We start from the raw sequence: 27,450 nt of genomic DNA, 5'->3' as shown, positions 1-27,450 counted from the left end.
TCCCACAGTCATTTCTCAAAGCCCAAGATGACAAATACCCAGCACAAACGCTGTTCTCCTTTCAAACCCATAGCAAGAATGGTGGGGCTCAAATGGACCCCTATAATAATCCTACACCACTTCAAGAAAACTGTGAGATAAAACCCACATTCTACTCTTTTCTCATACCTATATTTCCAGTTCCTTCTTGTCCATCCACTTTACCCTCCACCTTAATGCCAAATATACCTTGTAAAACGCAGCTTTGATCCGTCCTCTAAGATGTTCAACTTCATTCGATTACCTATAAAAGTAATGCCTAAATTTCACAATTTGATACCGATATTACTGATGCATGCCGTTTCTCACCATAATCCCTATGCCCTAAACAGATAACTCTGGCTACTTACACCTTTTCCCACTACCCTCAACCTCCAAACTCTCAAATCTAACAACCACACACCACTACCTCCACTCTTCCTCTCTACTTCAAACTCTGATTCAAAGTTTTCCCGAGGACTGCTCCTGTCAGCAACATTTTCTCCAATCTCAGAAAGAGAAGCATTTGAGATCCTATTAATTGCAGACACATACAGCGAATGGAGTGAGGGAAATGCAAACATTAACCAGGGATGGTGGGAAAGAAAAATCATACACTGTTGACTACAAGAGGACAACTATGGCTGATCTGCAGAAAGTGGGCTATACAATGAAACAGGAATAGCAGGCAGGGAAACAGACTGGCACCGTTATTTACACGTCATGTATCTGATGACTCTAACTCCCCTATACTATATAACAGGAAACTTAAAACTCACTTGCAGGTTGAATAAGTTAAATACTTCATAGGAATGTGCTGAGAGAGTAAACAAAATATGTACAAGTTACTATACTACACAAACAGCTAGCCTCATAGGCAATCCTTCCGGATTCCTATCACTGATTCTTAACCACATTCACCTTCAGATCACTTGTCCTCAGATGTGACAGCACATTAGAATCAGTTGGGGAATCTTTAAAGAATACCGATATTCTGGCCCACCAATAGAGATAGCAATTCAAAGGGTCTGAGATGGGGCCTACCTTGGCAAAAGTATTTTAAATGACTCCCCAGTCGATTCTACTATAAAGTCCAGGTAGAGAACCACTTACCTTAAGATTAGGTCTTCCAACAAGCTTTCCAGAAATACCCATCTGTGTCTCACAGTCCTTCTATACCACTATGCATTCCCCACATGGATTCCTCCTAGATTTAACCCAAATGCTGAGATGAACAAATGCATCTAAAGTCCTAAATCCAAGGAACCACACAATTTTTTTTACACCCTTTGAAACAAGCAACCCTGTTTCAAAACTGAAATGAGAGTCCACTGGAATAATAAAGCCACCTTTGAAAGTGGTTCAGTTTTGAATACTCTAATCAAAACTTTAGATTGTGGAAGAGGTAGTAAAATCCATGAAGAGGGTGAGTGATTTGTGCCCAAGACAGCAGTTTTCCCCTAACCCCATCGTGAACAAAAAAAGCAGAAGAGAGAAAAAACCCATATGACCCATATTTGCTTGCTGTGTTTCAGGCAAAAAGCTTTGAGAATTTGACTGAGAACTTCAAACAGTGGAATCCCAAGAAATTGGGGGTAGAGGGTACATTCAAAATTGTTTCACAAGTTTGCAGACATATTACAGGTTTAAGAATACAGGTCAAAAAAATATATATACAGGTCAATACTTAAGCTATTAATATTGCCTGAATATAAGTAAATATACCTTGACCAAAGCTTGTGTTTGGTTATATAACAAAATTGCAGGCCAATGATATCTCTAATAACAAGATTCCACCAAACACTGGTTATATACACACAATTCAAAAGATCAATAAGGATGGGCAATGTTTATAATAATTCAAAATTATAAATGTATCTTATGAATAACTTTAGCTTTTACTAGCTACTTTGTATTATCCATGCATCTGCTCATGATTAGGCTGTTGCATATTCTTGATATGCCAAAGTTTAAAGTATAAGGTGATTTTTACATAAGCAGGCAATTTTACATATGGGGGAAAAATCAAGATTTGTTTACCAAAATTTATCTCAAAAGTAAAGGACGCAATACAATTTTCACCTTCTCTATTTTAAAGCTAAGGTTATTTTATGAACAAGTGACAAAAGTAAAATTAGTTCTTTCCGAGAACTTTTGTTCTAAGATGAACTTGGACCAATGCAAATCATTCCATTATTTGAAGGCATTTTCCAATGAAAGAATCTCACACATTAATGCCAGAGGGTACTTTTCATTATCCATCCCACTCAATGCCCCAAATCTCTCCTGAGCTACCTTGTACAGCCTTCATTGACCAGGGTTTATAGAGATTGATGTGAGAATGGAATTATTGGGCTACTTAATGCTTTTGCTCCCTTAGTTCGCTAGAGGTTGAACACTTGAAATTATGTCTGAACTACGTAACAAATGTGGAATTGTCAGTCTAATACACAGGGTATCACATGGAATTTATACTGAATGAAAAGAAAATCTTCAAACATATATGAAATGCTTTTCTTGAAATCCATGAACAAGAACATGCCATTCCACCTCTTGATGGAATTATTTAAGATAAATTTCATACATATTTTTATTTCTTTCCCAAACAAAACTTTGAAAAATGGACGACTTAAAAAGATTTTCCAATAAAAATTCTTCTTTTTACAGAGCATGCATTCTTGAAAATATGTTCACCCTACTATTATCATTAATGTAATAGTATCCCCTTATGTTTAAAGTATTAACTTATAAATGTCAGGGTTGGGAGAAATAATGCAAAAACACTTTTTCATGCACAAAGCATCTTTTTTCAAAATCAATTCCCTTCCTGTAGTGGGACTTTTAAATTTTTCTATAAACTTAGCAATTAAAAATTTCCAAAACAGTTTCCTCTACTTTCAGAATTTCATCCAACAGACGGAGCTTCAACACAAAACTTAACTATTACTTCTCATCACAACATTAAAAAAAAATTAATGAGCCTCTTTACACTGGGCTAAGCACAATGCCAAGCAAGTAGATATTATATTTACCCTTTTGCAGATTATGACCCAAAACTATAAAAAACTCAAAATATTCAGGACATAGCTAGTCAGTTTTGCTTTTTGCACTCATGTATTAGCATGAGAACTGATTATATTACTATATACTCTTCTAGATTCACAGCTTTCAGAGCTACTTATCTGAGTCACAGATCATAAAAATATACGTTAAGAGATTATTTTTTCAATCCTCCCAAAAATGGTACCTAACTTATAGAAGAGAAGGTTTCATTATCTACAATGGAAGTCTTAGGGTAGTAGGGCTTAATTGTCTTAGAATCTGGTTGAGAAACCCTGCTGGGTACAAGAACTCTTTGTAGTTCTTTCAGTACTGAAAAAGCAGTATAGAAAACGCAATCTGAGGTTTGTGCTCTTATCTGAAAATCACTTTGCATTTTGATAATTCTCTCTCTCTCTCTCTCTAGTCAACAGTGAGAAATTTTCATGGCTGGTTTGTGTTTTCCTCCGAGGTGAGTGGGGAAATAGTAAGATAGCTAATGCTATCCTATAAAATATTTGCAAATAATACAACTGCTAAGCATCTTAGATTTACTTGTTATTTAAAACAAAGCTTAAAAAATCACTACTTACAAATTAAGAGGATTCAGAGGGAAGAACTGATGAAATCTAGTAAGTTTGAGCCTTTTAGAGATAACACAGCCCAAGGCTTCCTGGGACTGTCCATTTCAGAAGGACTTTATAATGGGTAAAATGGAGGTCTTCCTCCAATAATCACAATGATGGGAAAGAAAACGCACTACTTTATAATGTTTCCTAAACACAGCATTTATACTAATAAATAAGCTCATCTAGTTGTCAACATTCTCAAGCCTGAAAATACTTTTAGATTTGCTTACTAAATTTTTGACATTGTTGTTCTAGTCTGTGAGAGATTCTGGTTACTACTGCTACCAGAAAACAAACAAACAAAACATGTTCTTAATGGGCTAAGAACATTTAACTTACATACATCTAATTTAATAATAATAATTTAAAGTTAAAAAAAATACGAAGTCGGACAGGCCACTGTGGCTCAGCAGGCAGAATTCTCCCCTGCCATCCTGGAGACCTGGGTTCGATTCCTGGTGCCTGCCTGTTCTAGTTTGCTAGCTGCCAGAATGCAATATACCAGAAATGGAATGGCTTTTTAAAGGGGGAATTTAATAAGTTGCTAGTTTACAGTTCTAAGGCCGAGACAATATCCCAATTAAAACAAGTCTAAAGAAATGTCCAATCAAAGGCATCCAGGGAAAGATACCTTGGTTCAAGAAGGCCAATGAAGTTCAGGGTTTCCCTCTCAAGTGAGAAGGCACATGGCAAACACAGTCAGGGCTTCTCTCTCAGCTGGAAGGGCACATGGTGAATACAGCATCATCTTCTAGCTTTCTCTCCTGGCTTCCGGTTTCATGAAGCTCCCCAGGAGGCGTCTTCCTTCTTCATCTCCAAAGGTCACTGGCTGGTAGACTCTGCTTCATAGTGTTGCTCTCTCTGAATCTCATTCTCCAAAATATTTCCTCTTTTATAGGAGTTCAGAAACTAATCAAGACCCACTCAAATGGGTGGAGACATGTCATCCCCTAATCCTGTTTAATAACCATTTTTAACTAAATCACATCACCCAGGGAGATGATCTCATTACAGTTTCAAATATGCAGTATTGAACAGGGATTATTCTACCGTTATGAAATGGGATTTATATTAAAACATGACTTTTCTTAGGGGGCATACTTACTTTCAAACCAACACACTGCCCATGCAAAAAAAAATTACAAAGTCCATCTTTAAGGAGAGTCTATAAGAAGATATTTTAGAAACTCAAGGTTCATAACATCTTATGGCCCATCTGCACCTTTGCTTTACCAGAAAGAATAAACAAAATAGGAATTGACTTGTTTACGTGGCTCAAAATAAAAAAAGAAAATGAGTTACTTTATTTTCACTATGCTGTAGGTGTAACTATGCTGTAGGTGTAACTACTAAAATCCACTTTTAATAGTGGTTATTACTTATCTTTTGCTATGATTTACTTAGAAATTTCAAAGTACATTCTAAACTCGATAGATAAATCTGTTTTGTATATAGTAAAAAGAATAAGCAATCAACTTCAGGCCAGATGACAATTTCTAGATCAACAAATCGCAAAAATAAAAGTTGATTGAGCCGATTCATAAATCATCTCAATGTTTACCTCCAGAAACTAACGTCAAAAAGGATCCCTCCAAGCCCCATGAAACCACTTCATTGGCGACCACAACAACAAATGTGTCTTGGCAGCTATAAAGGCCAAGATCTACAGAGAGGTAAAAGTGAAGTTGGAGTAACTCAAAAGTGTCAGGAGTTCCAATAATCCTTATGCAGCTATACTAACAGTGTGAGAATGAAAACAGATAATTCAAAAATTTTTTCTACATTGCACCAAGTGGATTCCATTATTTGTTAGCAGATTTACATTATGCTTTTGTGGAACAAAGCAGCCTAGGGCAAGTTTTCTGTTCTAATTGGAATTCCAAACCTACTCAGAGCTTTCCAACACCCTTCCTTCCTCATTCCTTCAGAGGATGATAACTATGTGTATAAGATTATATTTTTCAAAAACAGAAAAGTAAAATCCATCACTAGCTCAAAATATAGTGAAGAAAACATAGTTAAACCATACATTAAATACGTAGCTAAATGAGAGTAAACCTTCTTGGGAAGAAAACCAAAAAAGGGATATGAGGGAGTAACATTTCTACTGAAGTTATCTAATCATTTGGTTTCTACTACCACTTGCTGCTTCACTGTGCATATTTCTTCAAGTCTACAAAATATGTTTCCTGGTTTGTGACTAAGGAAAAGCATTCAAATCAACTTTGAGGGTGGGGGGGGGAAGGTGGGGGAGGCACCGTAGCCATACAGTTTATTAGACTATGGTTGGTAAGAGGTCAGACTACCAATACATAGCTCCATGCTGCTTTGCTAACTGCAGTCTCACCAAAAGTGGGTAGCTAACACAGTGGGACCCATCACCATAGAAAGCTTAAAACATTTACTTAAAATCCAACATTTCAGGCAAATTCCAAGACAACAGAGGTTTAAGAGATTATAACATGATTGTTAAAACACTTCCCCCCAGAACAAATGTTAAAATAAATTTAGTTTGATACTAGATAGTGATCAATGAAAGGAAGGGGTAACGGGTATGATATGTACAATCCTTTTTTTTTCTGTTTTCATTTTATTTCTTTTTCTGTTCTTTTTATTTCTTTTTCTGAATTGATGCAAATGTTCTAAGAAATTATCATGATGAATATGCAACTAAGTGATGATATTGTGAATTACTGATTATATATGTAGAATGGAATGATCATATGTAAGAATGTTTTTGTTCATTTGTTGTTGTTTTTTTTAATTAAAAAAAAAAAACACTTTCCCCCATATAACACATCTGTGCATCAACTATGCTGGGGAAAATGTATGTAAACTAAATGTCTGCAAAAGCAGGCATTCCATGTCTACAAGATGAACCTTCATATAACTGTGTACAATGCAAAACACTGAAGGGATATACCTTCCAAAATAGGCACAGCTAATTCTCTAATAGGAATGATTTTGCACAAGAGCTCAACACACTACTTCACTAACACTCCAAATGCTGCATATACTTTCTACCTCACAAAAATCCCCTCATTTTTAAGAGGTGTTTCAGTGAAGGACCAACTAAATTCCCATTAACTTTTTTCTTAACTACCACCACTAAATTTTTAGTTAAGTCATTTCTTGCTTTTTAGCAAGAAAAATATACAACTCCTTTCACGTGCAGAAATAGGCATACGAATGAGGAACACGCTCCTTAATTGTGTTATGATCTGAGAGGTGAATGAAGTGCCTGTAATTTCTGATCTTCAACACCAGAATCTCTTACATGCATGTGGTCCACACGTTTACACACTGCCCAAATTGAGAACAGTTCTAAAAGGTGAGATTTGTAAAAACCCGTTGGTGCGTGGAAGTGCTAAGGATAAGTATTCAAATAATCTTTTTACCTATCTCAAAATCCACCTGAGAGGTTCACTTTCAATTAAGTATTATCACTGTGCTGCCTTTTGATTATGAAGATGACAAAACAAGGCAAGAAAACTAAAAAACGAAGAAAGAATCCTACATGGTTTTAGAAACAGACTAAAAATCGCTAATATATACATCATTCTTTCATTAGTAAAACTGCAGTTCTTAAAAAATACATGTGCATAAGAAAAATAATAAAGTGGACTTCATCAAAATTAAACGTCTTTGCCCTTCAAAATACATTGATAAGAAAATGAAAAGACACATATATGTTCAAAAATATAGCAAAAACTTACAATTAAATAAAAAGACACAAACCCAATTTTTAAAATGGGTAAAATACATATTTGCACAAAGAACAGTTAATGAACACATGAAAAGATGTTCAACATTAGTCATTTGAGAAACGCAAATAAAAGCCACAGTGAGATTATGTAACCTAACCACTAGAAAGGCTGTACTCAAAGATGAACACCACCAAGTGTCAGTGATGACATGGAGAAACTGGGAACTTCAAACATTGCTGATGGTAATGTAAAATAGTGTAACCACTTTGGAAAACAGTTTGGCAGTTTCTTTAAAAGCTATAAACATAAATAGCTATGATACAACTTAGGAATCCAACTCCTAGGTAAACTATTGAAGAGAAAAGAAAACACATCCACATAAATGTTCAATAGCAGTATTATTCATAACAAAAACTGGAAACAATTTAGATATCTATCAACTGGTGAATAAAATATCATTTATCCATGCAATGGAATAACACATAACAATAAAAACATGTATGCAGCATCCATACAATATGGATGAACCTCAAAAATATTTTAAGAAACCAAATAAAAAGAGTACATATTGCATTGTTCCATTTATATGATGTTTCTAGAAACTAAAAGCATGCCATGAAATCTTATTCAGCAATTAAAAGCAGGCTATTAATATATAAAAGAATTTAAGTAGATCTTAAAATCATTGTGATGGTTTGGAAGTTTATGGACCTCAGAATAGATCATGTTCCTAAAGCTAATCCATTCCTGTGAGCACAGACCTGTGGTGGGTGCAACCTTTTGATTATGTTATTTTAGTAGAGGTGTGCCTGGGGTGGGTCTTACTGGAGAGTTCTTTAGAAGAGGGTGAGAGAGAATAACTCACCGAGAAGCTGAGAGAGAAAGACACATGATAGGAGGGTTCAGAGAGAAAGTCACAGACAGGACAGTCAGAAGCTGAAAGCAATGAAACCTGGGAGAGAAGGACCAGCCAATCTCACCATGTGCCTTGACATGTGACAAGTCAGATTGTCTGATGATTCCTTCATTTGGACATTTTCACAGACTTAGGACTGTTAGCTTGTAAACTAATAAATTCCCATTGTTAAAAGCCAGCCTGTTCCTGGTATATTGCATTTTGGCAACTTTAGCAAACTAAAACAGCTACTATGTTGAGTGAAAAAAAGAAAATGTCAAAAGGTTATACACCGTATGATTCCAATTTATACAGCACTCTCGAAATGATAAAATTATACAGGTAAAGATTAGTAGTTGACAGGGGTTTACATGGGGAAGGTGACTATGGCTACACAAAAGGGTAATATGAGGGCTTCTTTATTATGGAACTATTCTGTATCCTGACTGGGGTGGTGGTGGTGGTCATGTGAACTACACAAAAGGATAAAAGTGCGCATGTGCACACACACACGAGTACAGGTAAAACTGGGAAAAACTGAATATCAATGTTCCTAGCTGTGAAACTGTACTAGTTACGTAAAAAACTGGGGGAAGAGTATATGAAATCTCTCCATATTACCTCTTACAACTACATTTAAGAAATAAAGTTTTTAAGAAAGTTAAAAAAAAAGTCAATTCAAAAGTATCTCTGTTACTATTATTACTATACAAAGCCAAGGTATCACATATTCTGAGGCTGAATTATATTTTAGTTTACAATGTTATCTGTCTTTATTGAACAAAAGCCTTTTCCTGAACAGAAGTAGACCTAAGAAAAGTTGTAATCAAAATCTATTATTAACTACTGATTCCTAAAAACCAGAGAGGAAAGGGTGGGAAAGAAATTCAGCACTTAAAACTTTCATGCCAAGTTGCATAAAACAATCTTTGGAGGTGGATGTTCACAGAAGAAAAAAGAACAATCTCATCAATCAGAGAGATATTTTCTACAATGTGGTTACAGACAGAAAGATGCTTTCAAGACTATAAAATACATGTATATATATGTACCCCTTTTGGTCTATACCCAGCAAATTCAGATCACTAACCCAGTTTCTTAGGATCTTGATATCTAACAAGGGCATCTGTTAAGATATGTGAGCATTCTGGTTACTGGAAAAAAGTATCATAATAAATTGCCATTCTGCCTAAACCTCAGTTTCTTTGGAAGCCTCATTTTATCTTGGCTATTGTCTCCACTTTAGTCTGCAAAGATCAAGTCCTCAAACCTGGTGACATGATGGCAGCACCCAGTAGGTCTTCAAAAGGAATGGACAGCTGCAGGGAAAAGGAGGATCACATGGGTGGGAGCAGAGAACCTTTCTCCCCATTTCTAAGAAGGAAGCAGCTGTAAAAAAGCCATTTGTAAATCATAATTTACCTGATAGTAATAATAAGAATAGAAAGAAATATGGGTACATAGTTGAGTCCCTTTTGCATACAGAACTAAACAGATTAAAGACAAAGGATAGAAGATACAAGAGGAAAAGTAAGGAACCAAAAGAAACAAATGCAGAAATATAAATTATAACTCAGGGTTTATGTCCAGAAGATTAAAGCTCTTCAAAGTTCCAATAACACAGTTAATAAATTCAGGACACTTTAAATAACTAAGAAATAAATGAAAAATAGTTTAAATTTCTTGATAAATAGGCAAGTGTAAATTAAAACAATAAAATATCCTATAAACCTTCTCCACAAAATTTAAATTTATCAACTCCAAGTGTTGGTTATGTAATAAGAAAACAGGGATTCTGCTGTTGTGTTAAACCACTTAGTGGAGACCAATTTGACAATTCTTAATAATGTTCAAAAAGCCCATATCCTACTATCCAGCAATTCCACTTAAAGGTATCTAACCTAAAAACCTGCCTACTTACGTCTATTTACTTATGTTGGATTGTATGATATGCAACTTAAACTGTTTAAAAATGAAGAGGGAAAAACAAGTGTAACTATTCACTGTCGAGTTACAGCGCCTTGGAGGGCAGTGGGGTAGTTCCACAGGAGGCTAGGTGCATCATAGTTGCCATATGATCCTGCAACCCCATTGCTCAGTATATATCTGGAGGAACTGAGTGTGGGGACATGGACATTTGCACACTGATGTTTATGGCAGCAGTGTTCATGGTTCACAATGGATGAAGGCAGCCTAAGAGTACAATGACTAAGGAATGGAAGGGGGAAGTGTGGTGTACAAATACAACATACTGAGAAGCCACAAGAAGGAATGAAGTTGTGAGGCATGCAACTAGGTGAATGAAACTTAAGGACAGTGTATTGAATGAAATGTCAGAAATAAAAAGACAAATATTATCATACTTCAATCATATGAAGTAACTATCATGTAAGAATTCAGTGAACTGAAGTTGAGAGCATGGGTTATCAGGTTGGGGTCTATTTAAAAGGTCCTAGATTGTAAGCTCTTACAACAGTCACATATATTCAGGAGCTGTAACTATTATTTCTAAATTCTGAGATACTGAGCTGCTTGTATATAACCTGGTTGATCTCTAGAAACTTTGACTATTTATGTGACACCCAAATCAGAGTTAAAGCTCTGAAGCTATGAAAGTCAGCAGTACTCTATACAAAACTGTTTAAAAAGTTGAAAAAGGGATCAGACTTCGACTAGAGATATGAATGAAGCTTATCTGGATAGGATTAAGGTATATCAAAATACAGGGTAAAATAAATTATCCATATTTTAAAACTACAACTTCTGTGTAAGACCGAAGGGAAAGATGTTTAGTTGGTGCAAAATTTATATTCTGGGTAACACATTACCTAATTTAACTTGTATGGTTAGTTTAGTTGAACACCATTAAATGCATGGAATCTAGAACAGGGCATGAGATCTTGTTGATTTGTACAGATCAGTGTGATGCCCTGATAGAACCCAGAATAATGTGGGCAGTAAATAAAGAAGTACTTGCAAAGTCCCCTTGGAGGACTGGGGAGAAGGGACGAAACATTCAACTTTCCCATCTGGAGAATTTCTGATGTTCTCGCAAGCAGCAGGAACAACCAAATCGATAGCCTTCAATCTTGGGGTTCGGCCCTATGAAACTTATTCTTGCAAAAGACAGGCTAAGCCTACTTGAAATTAGGCCTAAGAGTCACTCCCAGAGAACCTCTTTTATTGCTCAGACATGGCGTATCTCTCTCTCAGCCTACATGGCAAGCAAACTCATTGCCCTTCCCCACTACATGGGACATGACTTCCAGGGGTGTAAACCTCCCTGGCAAGGTAGGACAGAAATCCTAGAATGAGCTGGGACTCAGCATCAAGGGACTGAGAAAACCTTTTCAACCAAAAGGGGAAAGAGAGAAATGAGACAAAATAAACCGCCCGTGGCTGAGAGATTTCAAACAGAGTCAAGAAGTTATCCTGGAAGTTATTCTTATGCATTATAGAGATACTCACTCTTAAGTTTATGGTTTATTAGAGTGGCTAAAAAGAAGTATCTGAAACTGTAGAGTTGTGTTCCAGCAGCCATGTTTCTTGAAGATGACTGTATATAGCTTTTACAATGTGACTGTGTGATTATGAAAACCTTGTGTCTGATGCTTCTTCTATCTATGGTATGGACAGATGAGTAAAAAAATATGGATAAGAAATAAACAAATAATAGGGGGAACAAAGGTTAAAATAAATTGAGTAGATGAAATACTAGTGGTCAATGAGAGGGAGTGGCATGTATGAGTTTTTTCTTTCTTTTGCTGGAGAGATGCAAATGTTAAAAAAAAAACGATCATGGTTATGAATACACAAATATGTGATGATATTATGAGCCACTGATTGTAACCATGTCAAGAATGTTTGTATGTTTGTTTGTTGTTCATAATTTTAAAAAAATTTCACAGGCCTGTACATCTAGAAAGAATGAAGTTTACTATTTTAAATACCTCAATAAACTTGACTTTTAAAAAAATTCTCAAATTTTCTTAAATATTTTTACTAAAATCTTAAGATCTCAGTTTTCCATTTGAAAACTTTTATCACTTACTTCTAAATGGAACTCTAAGAACCTCATGTAACCAAAGCAAGGTGACTGAATGTTTCACGTTACTATACAATCTGTTTCTAACACACGGAAATGTACAAGCAATTAGATTTGCTTCAAAAAAAGGATTAAGACATGCAAAGCATTCCACTTAAACCAGAGTGCTGTAAGTGGTCCATAATTATATACAAAGAAAGTCATTATGAAAAATAATCAATATGAAAGGATTTCAAAAACAAAGGAAATCTTAAACAGAGAGCAAGTGCTATAGATGTGATACAGATGGGTAACAAAAAAAAATCACCAAACCACATTCACACATACTTTCTACTAGGGGAAATTAGTGAGCAGAAGAACAGAAATTTATGTCAAGGGAAAGAAGTTCATACCACAATGCCACTCATCAAATAAAAAGTTTACCTATCCAACAAATTGCTATTTGAGAACAGTGAGTAAAACCAAATTACAGACTTCCTAAAATAATATATAAGCACCGGAAGTCTCTGGTTAGGGACTGTAAAAGAGAATGTATCAGAAGTGTCTACACGGGAAAATGGGAGAGTTGGAAATTAAGAAGAGATAGTTATTTCATTACTATGTCTGTCACAATTCTGAAACAAAGAAACCTGGACAATGGGGGAAAGGAAGGGAAATGAGGCACACCCCCTATTTCTCTAAAGCAAAGGAAACGGAAATATACAGCACAGTAGCAATCATACTGCAAAGTCCACAGCAATACCATTGGCCATATATTCCTACTGACTAATTTGTCAGAGAGGTGGTATAATTTCATGTGAAGAGAACAAGACTAGAAGAAGTGCAGTCTAGGCTCTATTATTTCTCCCTGTTCCAAGATCTTGGGCCAGTAACTTAACCTCACAGGATTTTAGTTTTCTTAGATAAAATGATTACATAAAATTTTCTCTAAAGTCCATTTCTAGAGAAATTTTCCCAAGGAGGAAGAAAACAGTTGCCAGGTGCAATGTAAAGGATTCTAACTCTTCTTGGCCTGATAATGCTATGGTTCCTCAAACTGCTCTAGTCCCTTCAACATAAACCTACACTGATGGCTAAGAAACCTCAAAGAGGCTGGCATTAAGGCATAGCCCTTTTGATCTTATATAATCACTGGTTGTTCTAATAGTTATTTGTAATCTTGCCCAGATTTCTAAGAGGGATATCACCTGTTCAACAAAGTGGATCAAGGTATGGTTTGTAAACATGGCTGGCAGAGATTTGTATTTGACAGGTTACAATTTCTGACTTTTAAGAGCTGTCGAATGATTTTTTTTTACTTTTTTATTGTAAAATATAACATATAAACAAAGCAAAGAAATAAAAAAAAAAAACAATAGTTTTCACAACACTCCTCAACAAGAAGTGACAGGACAGATCCCAGAGTTTGTCATGAGCCACCTCACGATCCTCTCAGATTTTCCCCTCTAGCTGCTCCAGAATATAGCAGGCTAGAAGACTAAAATATTTTTTATCACAACAATCACCTTTTTTTCCTTTCCTTTTTGTGAAAAATAACATATATACAAAAAAGCAATATAAACAAGAAATCAACACGTTTCAAAGCACAGCACCACAATAAGCTGTAGAACATATTTGAGTTTGACATGGGTTACAATTCCACAATTTTAGATTTTTATTTCTAGCTGCTCTAAGCTATTGGAGACTAAAAGAAATACCAATTTAATGATTCAGTAACCATATTCATTTGTTAAATCCTATCTTCTCTATATAGCTCTATCATCACCTTTGATCTTTCTTATCCCTGTCCTTAGGGGTATTTGGGCTATGGCCATTCTAACTTTTTCATGTTGGAAGGGTCTGTCAATAATTTGGGGTAGGGAGACGGAGTTATCTGATGTTCTGGAGAAGCTGGCCCTCTTACCTGGTCCAGGAACCCATCTGGAAGTTGTAGGCTTCTGGAAAGTTACACTAGTGCGTGCAACCCTTGTGGAATGTTATATATTGCCCTAGGTATTCTTTAGGACTGGCTGGAATGGTCCTGGTTGGGGTTTGGAAGGTTATGATAGGTAGCAATATCTAACTGAATCTTCGCTAAGAGAAACCTCCAGAGTAGCCTCTCGGACTCTATTTGAACTCTCTCTGCCACTGATACTTTGTTACACTTCTATTCCCCTTTGTGGTCAGGATGGAATTGTTGATCCCATGGTGCCAGGGCTGGATTCATCCCTGGGAGTCATCTCCCATGCTGCCAGGGAGACTTTCACCCCTGAATGTCATGTTCCATGTAGAAGGGAGGGCAATGATTTCACTTGCAGAGTTGGGCTTAGAGAGAGTGAGGTCACATCTGAACAACAAAAGAGGTCCTCCAGAAGTAATTCCTAGGCATACCTATAGGTAGTCTAACCTTCTCCACTACCTACATAAGCTTCACAAGAGTAAGCCTCAGGATCAAGGGTATGGCCTATTAATTTGGGTGTCCCTAAAGTTTGACACAGTATCAAGGGATTCCCTGATGATAAGGTTTAATAGTTTCATATTCTTTCTTCCATCCCTCAAGAAACTTTGTGAATACTTTTTGATTATCTGCTTAATATACTCTAGGATGTATTCAGGCATTACAATAATCTATACAGGATTAAAGGACCTCTTTTTTTCTTTTGGGCTCCCTGTGTTTCAATTGTTCAAATGAACTATAACAGACAGGTTGAGTTAGATTATGTTGAATGATCTTAATTGTGAACTTATGCTAAAAAGACAAAAGATAAAAGCTGAAACAAAAGGAAGCAAATCAAAAATGTGAGATAGCCAGGTGCAGAAACTAAAGCACACTAAGACAATGTGTAACCACTGCCACCAATACTACTGACTTAGCATTTAACTAGACTGCCAAGTTACTGTCTATAAAAATTACTAATTTTCTGGAAAATTCAACAACGAAGCCTGTGTTGAAGTTGCACTTGAGTTGAAAAGGCAATCCCTGGTACTGTTACATATAAGCAAAAATGGGCAGGCTTACCAAGAGAGGGTGGAACATAAACATGTAAAATCGTACAGGGGTTTAGCTTAGCAAGCTATGAAATGAGAAGAATCTTCACACAAAGGTTCAAATATGCATACAACAGGATGATGATAACCACAGCACTGTATATAGCAGCTAAAATTTATTTTTAATAACTTATTTATAACATTTATCTAATATAGACGGAACTATACCCATCTATAAGGGTTTGATTAAGAAATCTAAATCAAGCAGAAACTATGCAGCCATTAAAACTGATGACATTAATCAGTGTGTAAAGTTATCACAGTAAAGCAAAAACATCCATAACAATAAGCACAAGTCCATTTTACATAAAACTAAATATATGTGGAAAATAGGAAATGAATGGATGCATACAGAAGTCTGAAGAGTTCACAAAAACGCATCAAAGTAGTAGATAGTGGGGTTTTCTCCAGAAATTAAAAAATCACTTACATTTCATTTAATGAAAATATTTTCCATGTATTTCTTATGTACATAAGTGGCTACTGTAGACATATGTAAAAATAAATCAAATAAAACTATGCAAGAGGAACTAAAATTTTACCTCATTCAAGATCCCAGCCACACCGGAGATACAAGCTTAAAAAAGCTCCTTGCTGCTTTTTTGTTTGCCTGCTATTGTTTTTTTTTTTTTTTGCTCAAGTATTTAGGCTTAAAATGGGTAATATTTCAGGTTTGGCTAGATAAAAAGCTACAAGGAACTGAAAGAAAAATAAAGAGTTTAAACAAGGCTAGCAATACTGGCATTAAAACCTGAAATTAAGGAAAAGAAATCTAAAGTAGATTAGGGGGTCCCAAGAAACGAAGAAGAGGGAAGGGGAAGGGAATTGGAATAATTAAATAAACTTTAATAAATAAAACCTGACAATAAAATTTGTCACAGATTCAGTGTATATAAGTAACATATTAGAGATGTGTTCAAGGTCAATTCTGGAAGGAAGATTTGGGAGATGAGAAATTATATTGGAGAAGCCAATTTGTATTTTGACCATTTAACACTCTCATTTCATAAAAATTCAATCATTTATTTCCTAATAGAATATGAGGTTTAACTTTTTTAAAAAATGCTGCTCAGCAAACCTCCAAACAGAAACATGAGGAAACCTACAACAATGCCCACTATAATCAAACTACTGAAAACCAGTGGTAGGTAGAAAATCTGCCAGTGTAAGGAGAAAAAACAAACTAGTGGTAAAGGAAAAAGGAGCTAGAGGAAAAAAAAAGTCTTTGAGAGAAACAAAGAATGACAGCAGACTGCTCAAGAAAAATGATAAAAGCTTCAAAATAGTGGAGTAACATTTTTAAAGTACTGAAGTAAACCATCAATTTAAAATTCTATAGCCAGTGGAAATATCTTTCAAAAACAAGAGCAAGAAATTTGGATTGTGTGGTGTGATCATTGATCACAGCTTCTGGTTATCTACTTCAGATCACTGGGGAGGACCTGCTCAGAGGGCAGCCAATGTTCCATCCTACCTCAGGCAAAAGCTGAAGAAGAGCACTAAAGAGGCAGTACCTATTCTTTCTCCCTCTTTTATCTATTGGTTCTGTTTGACAGCAAAATAGTTTAGAAACTGATGGCTCCAGACTTCAGCAGCAGCAATAATGACAACAAAAACCTAGCCACATCAGGAGTGGGAGAACTAGATTTCCAGAGTTGTAACAAGATAATACCCAGAACGTCCACTGCTCAATAGAAATTACAAAGCACACAAACAAAAGTATGGCCCATTCACAGGGAAAAAAAATTGCCAAAACTATCCCTGAGGAATGTTAATACTTTGGAACAATTAGTAAGTCATCTTAAATGTTAAATGGCCAATGAGCTAAAGGAACTCATACACAAAGAACTAAAGGAAAGTCAAAAAATTTTGTCTGAACAAATCAAAGAGATGGGAATTAGAAAACGGAAGTGAACAGAAATTGTGGAGTTGCAAGGTATAGTAATAGAATTGAAAACCTAACTACACAGATTAAAGAACAAATATCAACAGGTAGAAGAAAGAAGCAACAAACTGGGAGACAAAACAATTGAACTTATTCAGTGTGAGAAGCAGAAAATTGAATAGAGCCCAAGGAACCTGTGGTAAACCAACTCACATATCATGGAGTTCCAGAAGGGCAAGAGATAGATAAAGGGGCAGAGACAGTATTTTAAGAAATCATGGCCAAAAAATTCCCAAATCTGATGAAAAGCATGAATATGCACATCCAAGAAGCTCAAGATCCTCCAAGCAAGACAGACTCCAGGAGATCTATACCAAGATACATTTGTGCAAAACTGTCAAAATCCCAAAACAGAAGGCTTTGAAAGCAAGAAGAAAGAAGCAACTTGTCACATATAAGGGATCCTCCAATAAGACTAAAAGATTTTTTTTTTTTACCAGAAACCATGAAGGACAGAACACAATGAGATGACCTATTCAAAATCCTTAAAGGGAAGAAGAAAAAACAAAAAACAAAAACTACCAACCAAGATTCTTTATCTGACAAAATTATCCTCAAAAAACAAGAGGAGAAATTAAGACATTTACAGATATACAAAAGCTAAAAGAGTTCACTAGGAGACCTGCTCTACAAAAAGGCAAGGGTGTAGGTACTTCAGGTTGAAATAACAGGACACCAGACTGTAACTCAAAGCTATAACACCAATCCTCAAACTTCCCAAAAAAGGAGCGACTACTTCTTGACTCATTTAAGGCCAGCATTATCCTGATTCTAAAACCAGATAAAGACAACATGAGAAAATTATAAAAATCCCTTATGAATACAGATACAAAAACTTTCAAACTGGATCCAACAGATATTAAAAGGACATATATCATGGGCGGGCCACGGTGGCTCAGCAGGTAAGAATGCTTGCCTGCCATGCCAGAGGACCCAGATTCAATTCCCGGTGCCTGCCCATGTGAAAAAAAAAAAAGAATATATATCATGACGAAATGAAATTTATCCTAAGAATGGAAAGATGGTTCAACATACGAAAATCAATCAGTATAATACACTTCAATAGAATGAAGGCAAAAAAATCCCTTTAATCCCCTAAAATCATGAACTTGACAATCTCCACTGTTATTCAACATTGTGCTGAAAAGTTCTAATCAGAGCAAACGGGCATCAGAAAGAAAGAAATGGGAGAAGTAAAACTATCCATATTCTCAGGTAACATGATTTTATCTATAGAAAATTCCAAAGAATCCACAAGAAAGCCACTAGAACTAATAAAACGCATTTAGTAAAGTTGCAGGATACAAGGCAAACATACACAAGTCAGTTGGGTTTCTATATACCTGTAATAATCTGAAAAGGAGAATGAGGAAAATAATCTAAAATAGCATATAAGAAAATAAAATTATGCAGGAATAAATTTCAATAAAGAGGTAAAAGACTTGCAAATGGTAACCTACAAAACATTGCTAAAAGGAGACCAAAATAAAGGTGTCTTTCCTTTGAATACCTCATGTTCAAGCACTGGAACACTTAATATTGTTAAGATATCAAATACCATATAAAAAGAACTGCAAATTCAATGTAATTCATAATAAAATTCCAGAGGACTTCCTTGAAGAAAAAAAAGTGATCCTTAAATTCACATGGAATTGCAAGGGGCCCTGCATAGCCAAAACCATTTTTAAAAAGAACAAAATTGGAGGACTGACACATCCTGACTTCAAAACATACTATAAAGCTACAATAATTAAAACAGCGTGGTACTGGCACAAGGACAAATATATATATAAACCAGTGGCCTAAAACTGATAATCCAGAGATAAAGCCATACATCTATGACAAAACTTATTTTCAAATAAGGTGCCTAATCCCCATAATGGGTGAAAAACAGTCTCTTCAAAGTAGTGCTGGTGTGCTGGTTTGAAAGGATTATATACCCTAGAGAAGTCATATTTTAATCCTGATCCAATCTTGTGGGAGCAACCTTTTCTTTTAATTCCTATTCAGCACTGCAGGCTGAAAATTCGATCAGATTATCTCCACAGAATACGTGTAGCTCGCCCATTCCAGGTGGGTCTTAATTACTTTACTGGAATCCTTTAAAAGAGGAAGCATTTTGGAAAAAAGCTTGAGAGCCACGAGAGCCATGAGAACCACGTGAGCCCATGAAGCCAGAGACCTTTGGAGATGAAGAAGGAGCATGTCCCCAAGAGAGCTTCATGAAACAAGAAGCCTGGAGAGAAAGCTAGAAGACATCACCATGCTTGCCATGTGCCTTTCAAGTTGAGAGAGAAGTCCTAAACTCCATCGGCCTTTGCTGAGTGAAGGTAGGCTCTTATTGGTGCCTTGTTTGGACATTTTTATTGACTTGCACGGCCTCAGAACTGCAAACTTGCAACTTAATAAATTCTCCCTTTTAAAAGCTGTTCTGCTTCCGGTATATTGCATTCTGGCAGCTGACAAACTACAACAGCTGGAAAACTGGAGAATCACATGCAAAAGAATGAATGTGGATCCCTACCTCTCATAATCTACACAATTTAATTCAAAATGGACTAATGACCTAAAAACAATAGCTAAAACGATAAAACTCTTACAAGAAAACATAGAGAAATAACTTCAAAACCTGTAGTAAGCAACGAATTTTTAGGTTTTACACCAAAAGCAAAAGCAACAAATGAAAAACTAGGCAAAATGGTCTTCAACAAAATTAAAAACTTTTATACAAAGGACATTATCAAGAAAGTGAAAAGACAACCTACAGACTGGAAGAAAATTAGGAAACCCTTAACATCCAGAACATACAAAGAATTCCTACGACTCAACAACAAAAAGACAGACAATCCAATTTAAAAATGGGCCAACAACTTGAATACACATTTCTCCAAAGATATTCAAATTGACAATAAATATATGAAATGATGCTCAACATCATTAATCATTAAAGAAATACAAGCTAAAACTACAATGAAATGCCACTTTACTGTCACTAGGATGGCTATTACTTTAAAAACTGAAAATAAGAAGCGTTGGCAAGGATGCAAAGAAATAAACTCTCATACACTACTGGTGAGAAAATAAAATGGTGCAGCTGCCATGGAAAAGTCTGGTGGTCTTTTCTTATAAAATTAGACATAGAATTACCATATGACTGGCAATTACACTCCTAGGTAAATACCCCAAAGAACTGGAAAAGGAATTTTATACCAACGGTCATTGTAGCATTATTCACAATAGCCAAAAGGTGGAAAAAATCCAAGATAAATGGATGAACTAAATATGGTAGATTATACAATGGAATATTATTCAGCAGCAAACAGAAATGAAGTATCTGGTACATACTGCAACACAGATGAGCTTTGAAGACAATCATGCTGAGTGAAGTAGGCCAGACAGAAAAGGGCAAATATTATATGTTCCTCTTATTTGAAATACTAAGAATAAGCAAACTCATAGAGACAGGAAGTAAAACAGTGGTTAACAGGGGGAATGGGGAGTTATTACTAAATGAGCTTAAGTTTTGACTTGGAAATAAATAGTGGTGAAAATTACAATGTATTGAGAATGTACTTAATGTCAAAGAACTACCCAAGCGAAATGGTTAAAAATATTTTTGTTATGCATATTTTATACAATTAGAAAGTTTTTAAAGGTAAAAAAAATTGCACATAGTGTTTGATACCATTTGCATACTATTCAAAGGCAAGAAATATATATACATGTAAAAATACAACATTTATGAGAAGGAAGGACATCAAATTCAGCAAGGCTCAAGAAACTGGAACCTTCATCATGTCATGTTGGTGAAGATTATAATATGGTGCAGCCACTTTGGAAGACAACTTGGTGGTTCCTCAAAAAGCTAAACACAGGAGTTACCATTTGACCAAGCAACTCCACTCCTAAGTATATACCCAAGAGAAACGAAAATATATTCATACAAAAATGTATATACAAACATACATAGCAACAGCATTCATAATAGCAAAAAGGAGATAAAACATCCATCAACTGATAAACAAAATGTGGCATACTTATTCAACAGAACATCATCAAGCCATAAAAAGGAATGATACACACTACAACAACATGGATGAACTTTGAAAATACGCCAAATGAAAGTAGTCACAAAAGACTGTTGTTGGGCAGGCCTGATGGCTCAGCAGGCAGAATTCTTGCCTGCCATGCCGGAGACAAGGGTTCGATTCCCAGTGCCTGCCCATGTAAAAAAAATGACTGTTGTTATATTCTTAAAATCTCTTCTAAAGACGGATTTTTCAAAGCAAAATTCATAAGAATACATTGTAGAGGATTACAACACATGCAGAAGTAAAACATAATGTTGTGCTAGTTTGAATTTTCTATGTACCCCAGAAACACCATGCTTTAATCCTGATTCAATACTGCAGGTCAGAAAGTTTTGATTAGATTATCTCTATGGAAATGCGTCTCTGCCCATTCCAATCAGGTCTTCATTACTTGACTGGAATCCTTTAAAAGAGGAAACACTGAGAGAGAGAGTCAGAGCTAACACAGATGTTGAAACTTGGAGAACAGAGACATGGATATTTGGAGATGCTTGGAGCCTAGTAGATGTCTCCATGAGATGTTAAGAAAGCCAGAACTTGGAGAGAGCCAAAGAAAGCCAAGAGATGAAGGTCAGCCCTGGAAAAGCAAAGTGAGGAACCCTCACAGGAACAGAGGCTGAAAGCAATGGAGCCCAGGAGCAAGAGACCAGCAGATGACAGCTTCATGACTATCCAGCTGACAGAGGAGTTCCTGACACATCGTCCTTCCTTGAATTAAGGTATCTTTCAATGGATGCCTTAGTTTGGACAATTTTATAGGCTTAGAACTGTGAACCTGTAACTTACACAAATGGAAGTAACAAATATCAGAAAAGAAATTAATTAAATAGAAAAAACAGTAAGAACAATCCATAAAACAAAATATTTTTCTTTCAAGATCAGTAAATGATAACCCAGGCTCATCAGAAAACAGAGAAGACACAAATTAAGCAGTGAGGAATGAGAGGTGACATTATTACCAATTCTTTGGGTATTAAAGAGATAATGGGGGCTATTATGAACAACTACGTCAAATAAAATGGATAAATTTCTTGAAAGGTACAAACAGCTAACGCTCACTCAAGAAGAAATAACCTCTGTACTCTTACTGATATTTGTGGTTAAAACCTACATACAAAGACAACACCAAGCCCACAATGGCTGTACTTGTGAAATCTACCAAACACACACAAGAAGCAATACCAATTCTCCATAAACTCTTTCAGAAAATTGAAGAGGAAATACATCCCACTTATTCCATGACAGCCATATTACTCTAACTACAGAACCTAATACAGAACCTAATACATTACAATATAAGGAAGTTATAGATCAATATCCTCCATGAATATAAATGCAAACATTCATTTAAAATAATTCAATATGGATTACTGTCATGATAATACATCATGAAAAATTGTGATTTATCCCAGGAATGAAAAGTTGGTTTAACATTCCAAAATTGGTTTAAAATTTCCAAATCAACACATGTAATTCAGTATTTATTACTTATGAAAAACATTATGATTGTATTGACAGATGCAGGGATTAAAAAATTTTTTTGCTTAATGTTTTCCCCACTAAAATCAGCAACAGTGCAAGGATGTTTATTCTTACAGCTTCTATTTAACACTGTACTAGAGGTTTTAGCCAGTGCGATAAGTCAAGAAATAAAAGACATCCATACTAGAAAATAAGTAAAACTGTCTTAATTCATAAACAGGTCATCTATGGAAAAAATTCTACAGAATGGACAAAAATGCCACCAGAACTAATATTTGAGTTTAGTAAGGTTGCAATACACCAGATAAAAAAAATTTATATGGAAATGGAAAGAACCTAAAATAGGCAAAATATATTTGAAAAAGAACTAAGATGGAGGTCTTGCACTCCCTGACTTCAAAACTTTACTATAAAGCTACATTAATTAATACAGGAGTACTGGCACAAAGAAAAACACACAGATCAATGGGACAAAACAGAGGATTCAGAAAGAGACCCACATATACAGTGGACTGATTTTTAACAAAATTGCCAAGACAAATGAGAAAGCGATAATATTTTCACAAATTATGTTGAAACAACTAGATACTCATAGGCAAAATAACGAACCTACCTCACCCCCTCACACTATATACAAATATTAACTCAAAATATAAGAGGCAAACCCATAAACTCCTAGGCATACAAACAGCAGGAAATCTTTGTGGCAATGGGTTTGGTAAAGATTCTTAAATTTGACACAAAAAGCAGAATCCATAAAAAATTAATATATTGGACTTCATAAAAATTAACAGCATTGTTCTTCAAAAGACACTCTCAAGAAAATGAAAAGAAAAGCCACAGACTAGAAGAAAATATTTGGTATAACATAAATCTGGATCTAGAATAAAGAACTCTCACAATTCAATACTAGCAGAAACAACCCAGTTTAAAAATGGGTAAAAGGCATTTAATCAAAGAAAACACATAGATGGCAAATAAGTACATGAAAACATCAACAAGTTATTAGAGAAATGCAATTTAAAACTACAACAAAATACCACTACACATCCACTAGAATGGCTGACCATATCAATGTTGGTAAGGGTGTGGAACAACTGAAAATCTCAAACATTGCTGGTGGGAATTTAAAATGATCAACCACTTAGATATATAGCTTGACAGTTTCTAAAAAAAAAAAAAAGTTACCCCTAGCATATTACCTAGCCATTCCATTTCCAGGAACTTATCCAGGAGAATTGGGAACTGTATGTCTACACAAAGAAATGTTCATGAACGTACACACTAATTTTATTTATAATAACCCAGAACTGGAAGCAACCCAAATGTCCTTCAACTGATAAAGGAATAAATAAACTGGAGAATATCCATACAATTGAATACTATTCAAATAGACTGTTTTTTTTTTAAAGAAGAGACATGGATGAATCTCCAAATAAGCATAGTGACTGAAAGCTAAAACAAAAAAAAAGAGTACATATTATATGACTACATTTATATACAATTCTAGAAAATGTAAACTAATCTATTGTGACAGATTTGTGGCTGCCTGGGAACAGAAAGGGGTGGGAAGGTGGGATTACCACAGGGCAGGAGGAAACTTTTAGGAGTGACAGATATATTCATTATCTTGATTGTGAGGGTGATTCCCCAGGTTATACTTAATATTTAATGTGGTTTTTATATGCCACTTATACTTTAATAACGCAGGAAAAAAATTAAAGAAGGCAAAATGCTGCGCTTTTTTCTCTTGATTGCAGTATTGTTCTTTTTACTTTTTCTTAATACAGGAATTATGCATTAAGCTACAAACTTGCCTTTAGACAAGTTTTACTGTTTTATCTTTTAAATCAATAAGATAAAAATCTAGTTGTTTAGTACTATTTTGAGGATGTATTCCAGAAAGCCTATAAGTAAATCATATATTTTATAGCCAAGTATTTTCCCACTAGTCAATAAGTATTTCCAAAATGCTCTTTCTTCATGAGCACTTTTAATTGGCAATAGATCCTAAACATTTTAGCTGAAAATTAATTATCAATACCATCATTACCCTTACACACACCCAAGTACACCCCATAAATTACAAGGTGTATATCTTCAAAAACAATCTATACAGCCAGGGTTTCACCAAGGCATAAATTGGTTATCCTGATTACTGAAGAGATCATAAATCTGGCCTCTGTTCACACTGGAATGCAACCTTGCATAATTTCTAGGTCACTATGCTTGTTCCCATATTCCCTAAAGTACATTACTGATAATCCTATTCTTCTTCCTTATCTTCACTATTGTATCTGTTCTCAAAGATTGTATGTCTAGCACAAAATATGAAAGGAAAAAAAAAAAAGAGCCAGTCTGATTTTACTCACAGGTCAGTTATCTACTTAGTTCTTTCTTACTTCACATTATCCATGTTTCCATGGAACAGGGCACAGGAGGTGGTACAGTTCATTTCACTATACCCGAGTACTGGGTCTTGAAAAGCCAAAAACAAAGGAAAGTTGAATAAATCAATTTTAATTTGCTATGAGTTCCTTTAAAAAAAAACTGTAAGGTTTGATTTCCTTGTATGGTGGTCATGTGTGTGTGTGTCTGTGTGGAGACTTGAGGATACTAAAGTTAGCGATTAAAATAAATTCTGAGATAAGGTGAAGAAATACTAAATCATATAACACAACTGGAAATTGGCTGTTAATTGTTCTGCATTCATTCCTCTTCTGTTGCTTTCTGCTGTAAAGCAGAAGTAGAGGTCAAACAAACCTTGTTTTCTCTAATTCTAATTACAGCCAGTGGCAAAAATTAAGTATATGTTCATTCATATACAATAAAAACTACACAATTTCATGCAAATATTTCACTAAACTGAGGGTCAAACTATACATTCTCAGGAACAGAACTACAGAAAAAAGTCTGATTTGTCTACATGCTAGAGATATTCTGACTCTAAAGAACAATCCATCAGTCCAAAAGCCTACTCTTTTTTTATTAATTAAAAAAAAAAGAAATTAACACAACATTTAGAAATCATTCCATTCTACATATGCAATCAGTAATTCTTAATATCATCACATAGATGTATGATCATCATTTCTTAGTACATTTGCATCGATTTAGGAAAAGAACCAGCAAAACAACAGAAAAAGATATAGAATGTTAATATAGAGAAAAAAATAAAAATAATAATAATAATAAATTAAAAAAATATATATATATAAAAAGGAAAAAGAAGAAAAACAAAAGACACAAACAAACAAACAAACCAAAAACTATAGCTCAGATGCAGCTTCATTCAGTGTTTTAACATAATCACATTACAATTAGGTATTATTGTGCTGTCCATTTTTGAGTTTTTGTATCTAGTTCTGTTGCACAGTCTGTATCCCTTCAGCTCCAATTACCCATTATCTTACCCTGTTTCTAACTCCTGCTGGTCTCTGTTACCAATGACATATTCCAAGTTTATTCTCGAATGTCGGTTCACATCAGTGGGACCATACAGTATTTTTCCTTTAGTTTTTGGCTAGACTCACTCAGCATAATGAAAAGCCTACTCTTTAATAGAAAGAAAATATAACATGCACAAGACCACCAGATGTGGTTATCTTACTTTAAAAAAAAGAAATCTACATTCCACATAGGATTATTCAACTAAAAAAAATCATTGGGTTTTAAAATGAAAGACGGAGTAGCAGTCAACACCAAAAGGTCAAACTCACAAGATTAGTTCTTAATTCCTTCCTGTAAATCAGATTCATTCATACCATGATTAGAAGAGTTCAAGTGAAGGTGAATATGACTGGAAGGGATTGTATAGACTCATGTGTCCCACCAATTAACACTACAAATATAAATAAGTTCTTGCATGAACTACTGCAAAGGTATGAATCATGTACAGAGAGTATATAATTTCAGGGTATAGGGGGAAAATGCTATTGCATGCTATGGGCTATATTTAACAGGAAAACATCAACAGTACCTCTGCAATACCAGGGATACATACCGAAGGGAGGGACAAAAGTTAGGGGGAGGTTTGGATTTTCTATTTGGTGAGGGTGTGTTTTATTGGCTATCTTTCTCTTGGGAACAATGAAATTATCTAAAAATGAGTGTGCTGATGAACTGCTGACTTTGGACACCTCCTCCAGAAGATGGAGGTGGCTGAAAGATGAACCGACTGAGAAGCAGATTGGTGAACAATACCATAAACACACCATCGAACACAGTGCTGCTACAAAAAGGAATGAAGTTGTGAGGCATGCAACGATTCGAATGAACTTGTGGGACATTCAGTGAAGCAAAATAAACGAGGAACCAAAGAGCAAATATTGTATGATCTCATTTAGAAAATACTTATAAAAGAAAACTGGGGCCTATATTATAAACTCTCTTAGCACTCACATTTAGTCCAGAGCAGTAATTGTTACTTCTGGTTTTTGAGGGGCTGTTTTATATACATATAACCTGGTATTCAGAGATAAGAATGAAGCTGATCAGGTTGGGATTAAGGCAATTCAGAATACAGAGATAACTGCCTCTACTTTAGAACTTCACCTACTCTTTGAGACCAAA

General features: G+C 35.2%; 1 protein-coding gene across 2 annotated transcripts in view; it reads right to left on the bottom strand.

Moving 5' to 3' along the window:
* RYBP (RING1 and YY1 binding protein) overlaps positions 1 to 27,450 on the bottom strand; it is a 105,673-nt gene that overhangs the window by 43,782 nt on the left and 34,441 nt on the right. Inside the window, exon 1 of one of the 2 annotated variants that reach the window (XM_077128696.1) lies at positions 229 to 25,923. The exons of the other annotated variant lie outside the window; for it this stretch is intronic. Coding sequence (XP_076984811.1) covers positions 229 to 275 — 47 coding nt within the window. The 5' untranslated portion in view covers positions 276 to 25,923. Of the gene's footprint in view, positions 1 to 228; positions 25,924 to 27,450 lie in introns of those variants that run through there. 2 annotated transcript variants of the gene reach the window in all.

Source organism: Tamandua tetradactyla, chromosome 15, assembly GCF_023851605.1.
Source record: "Tamandua tetradactyla isolate mTamTet1 chromosome 15, mTamTet1.pri, whole genome shotgun sequence".
NCBI classification, from domain to species: domain Eukaryota; kingdom Metazoa; phylum Chordata; class Mammalia; order Pilosa; family Myrmecophagidae; genus Tamandua; species Tamandua tetradactyla.
This window is presented reverse-complemented; position numbering and strand designations above follow the sequence as displayed.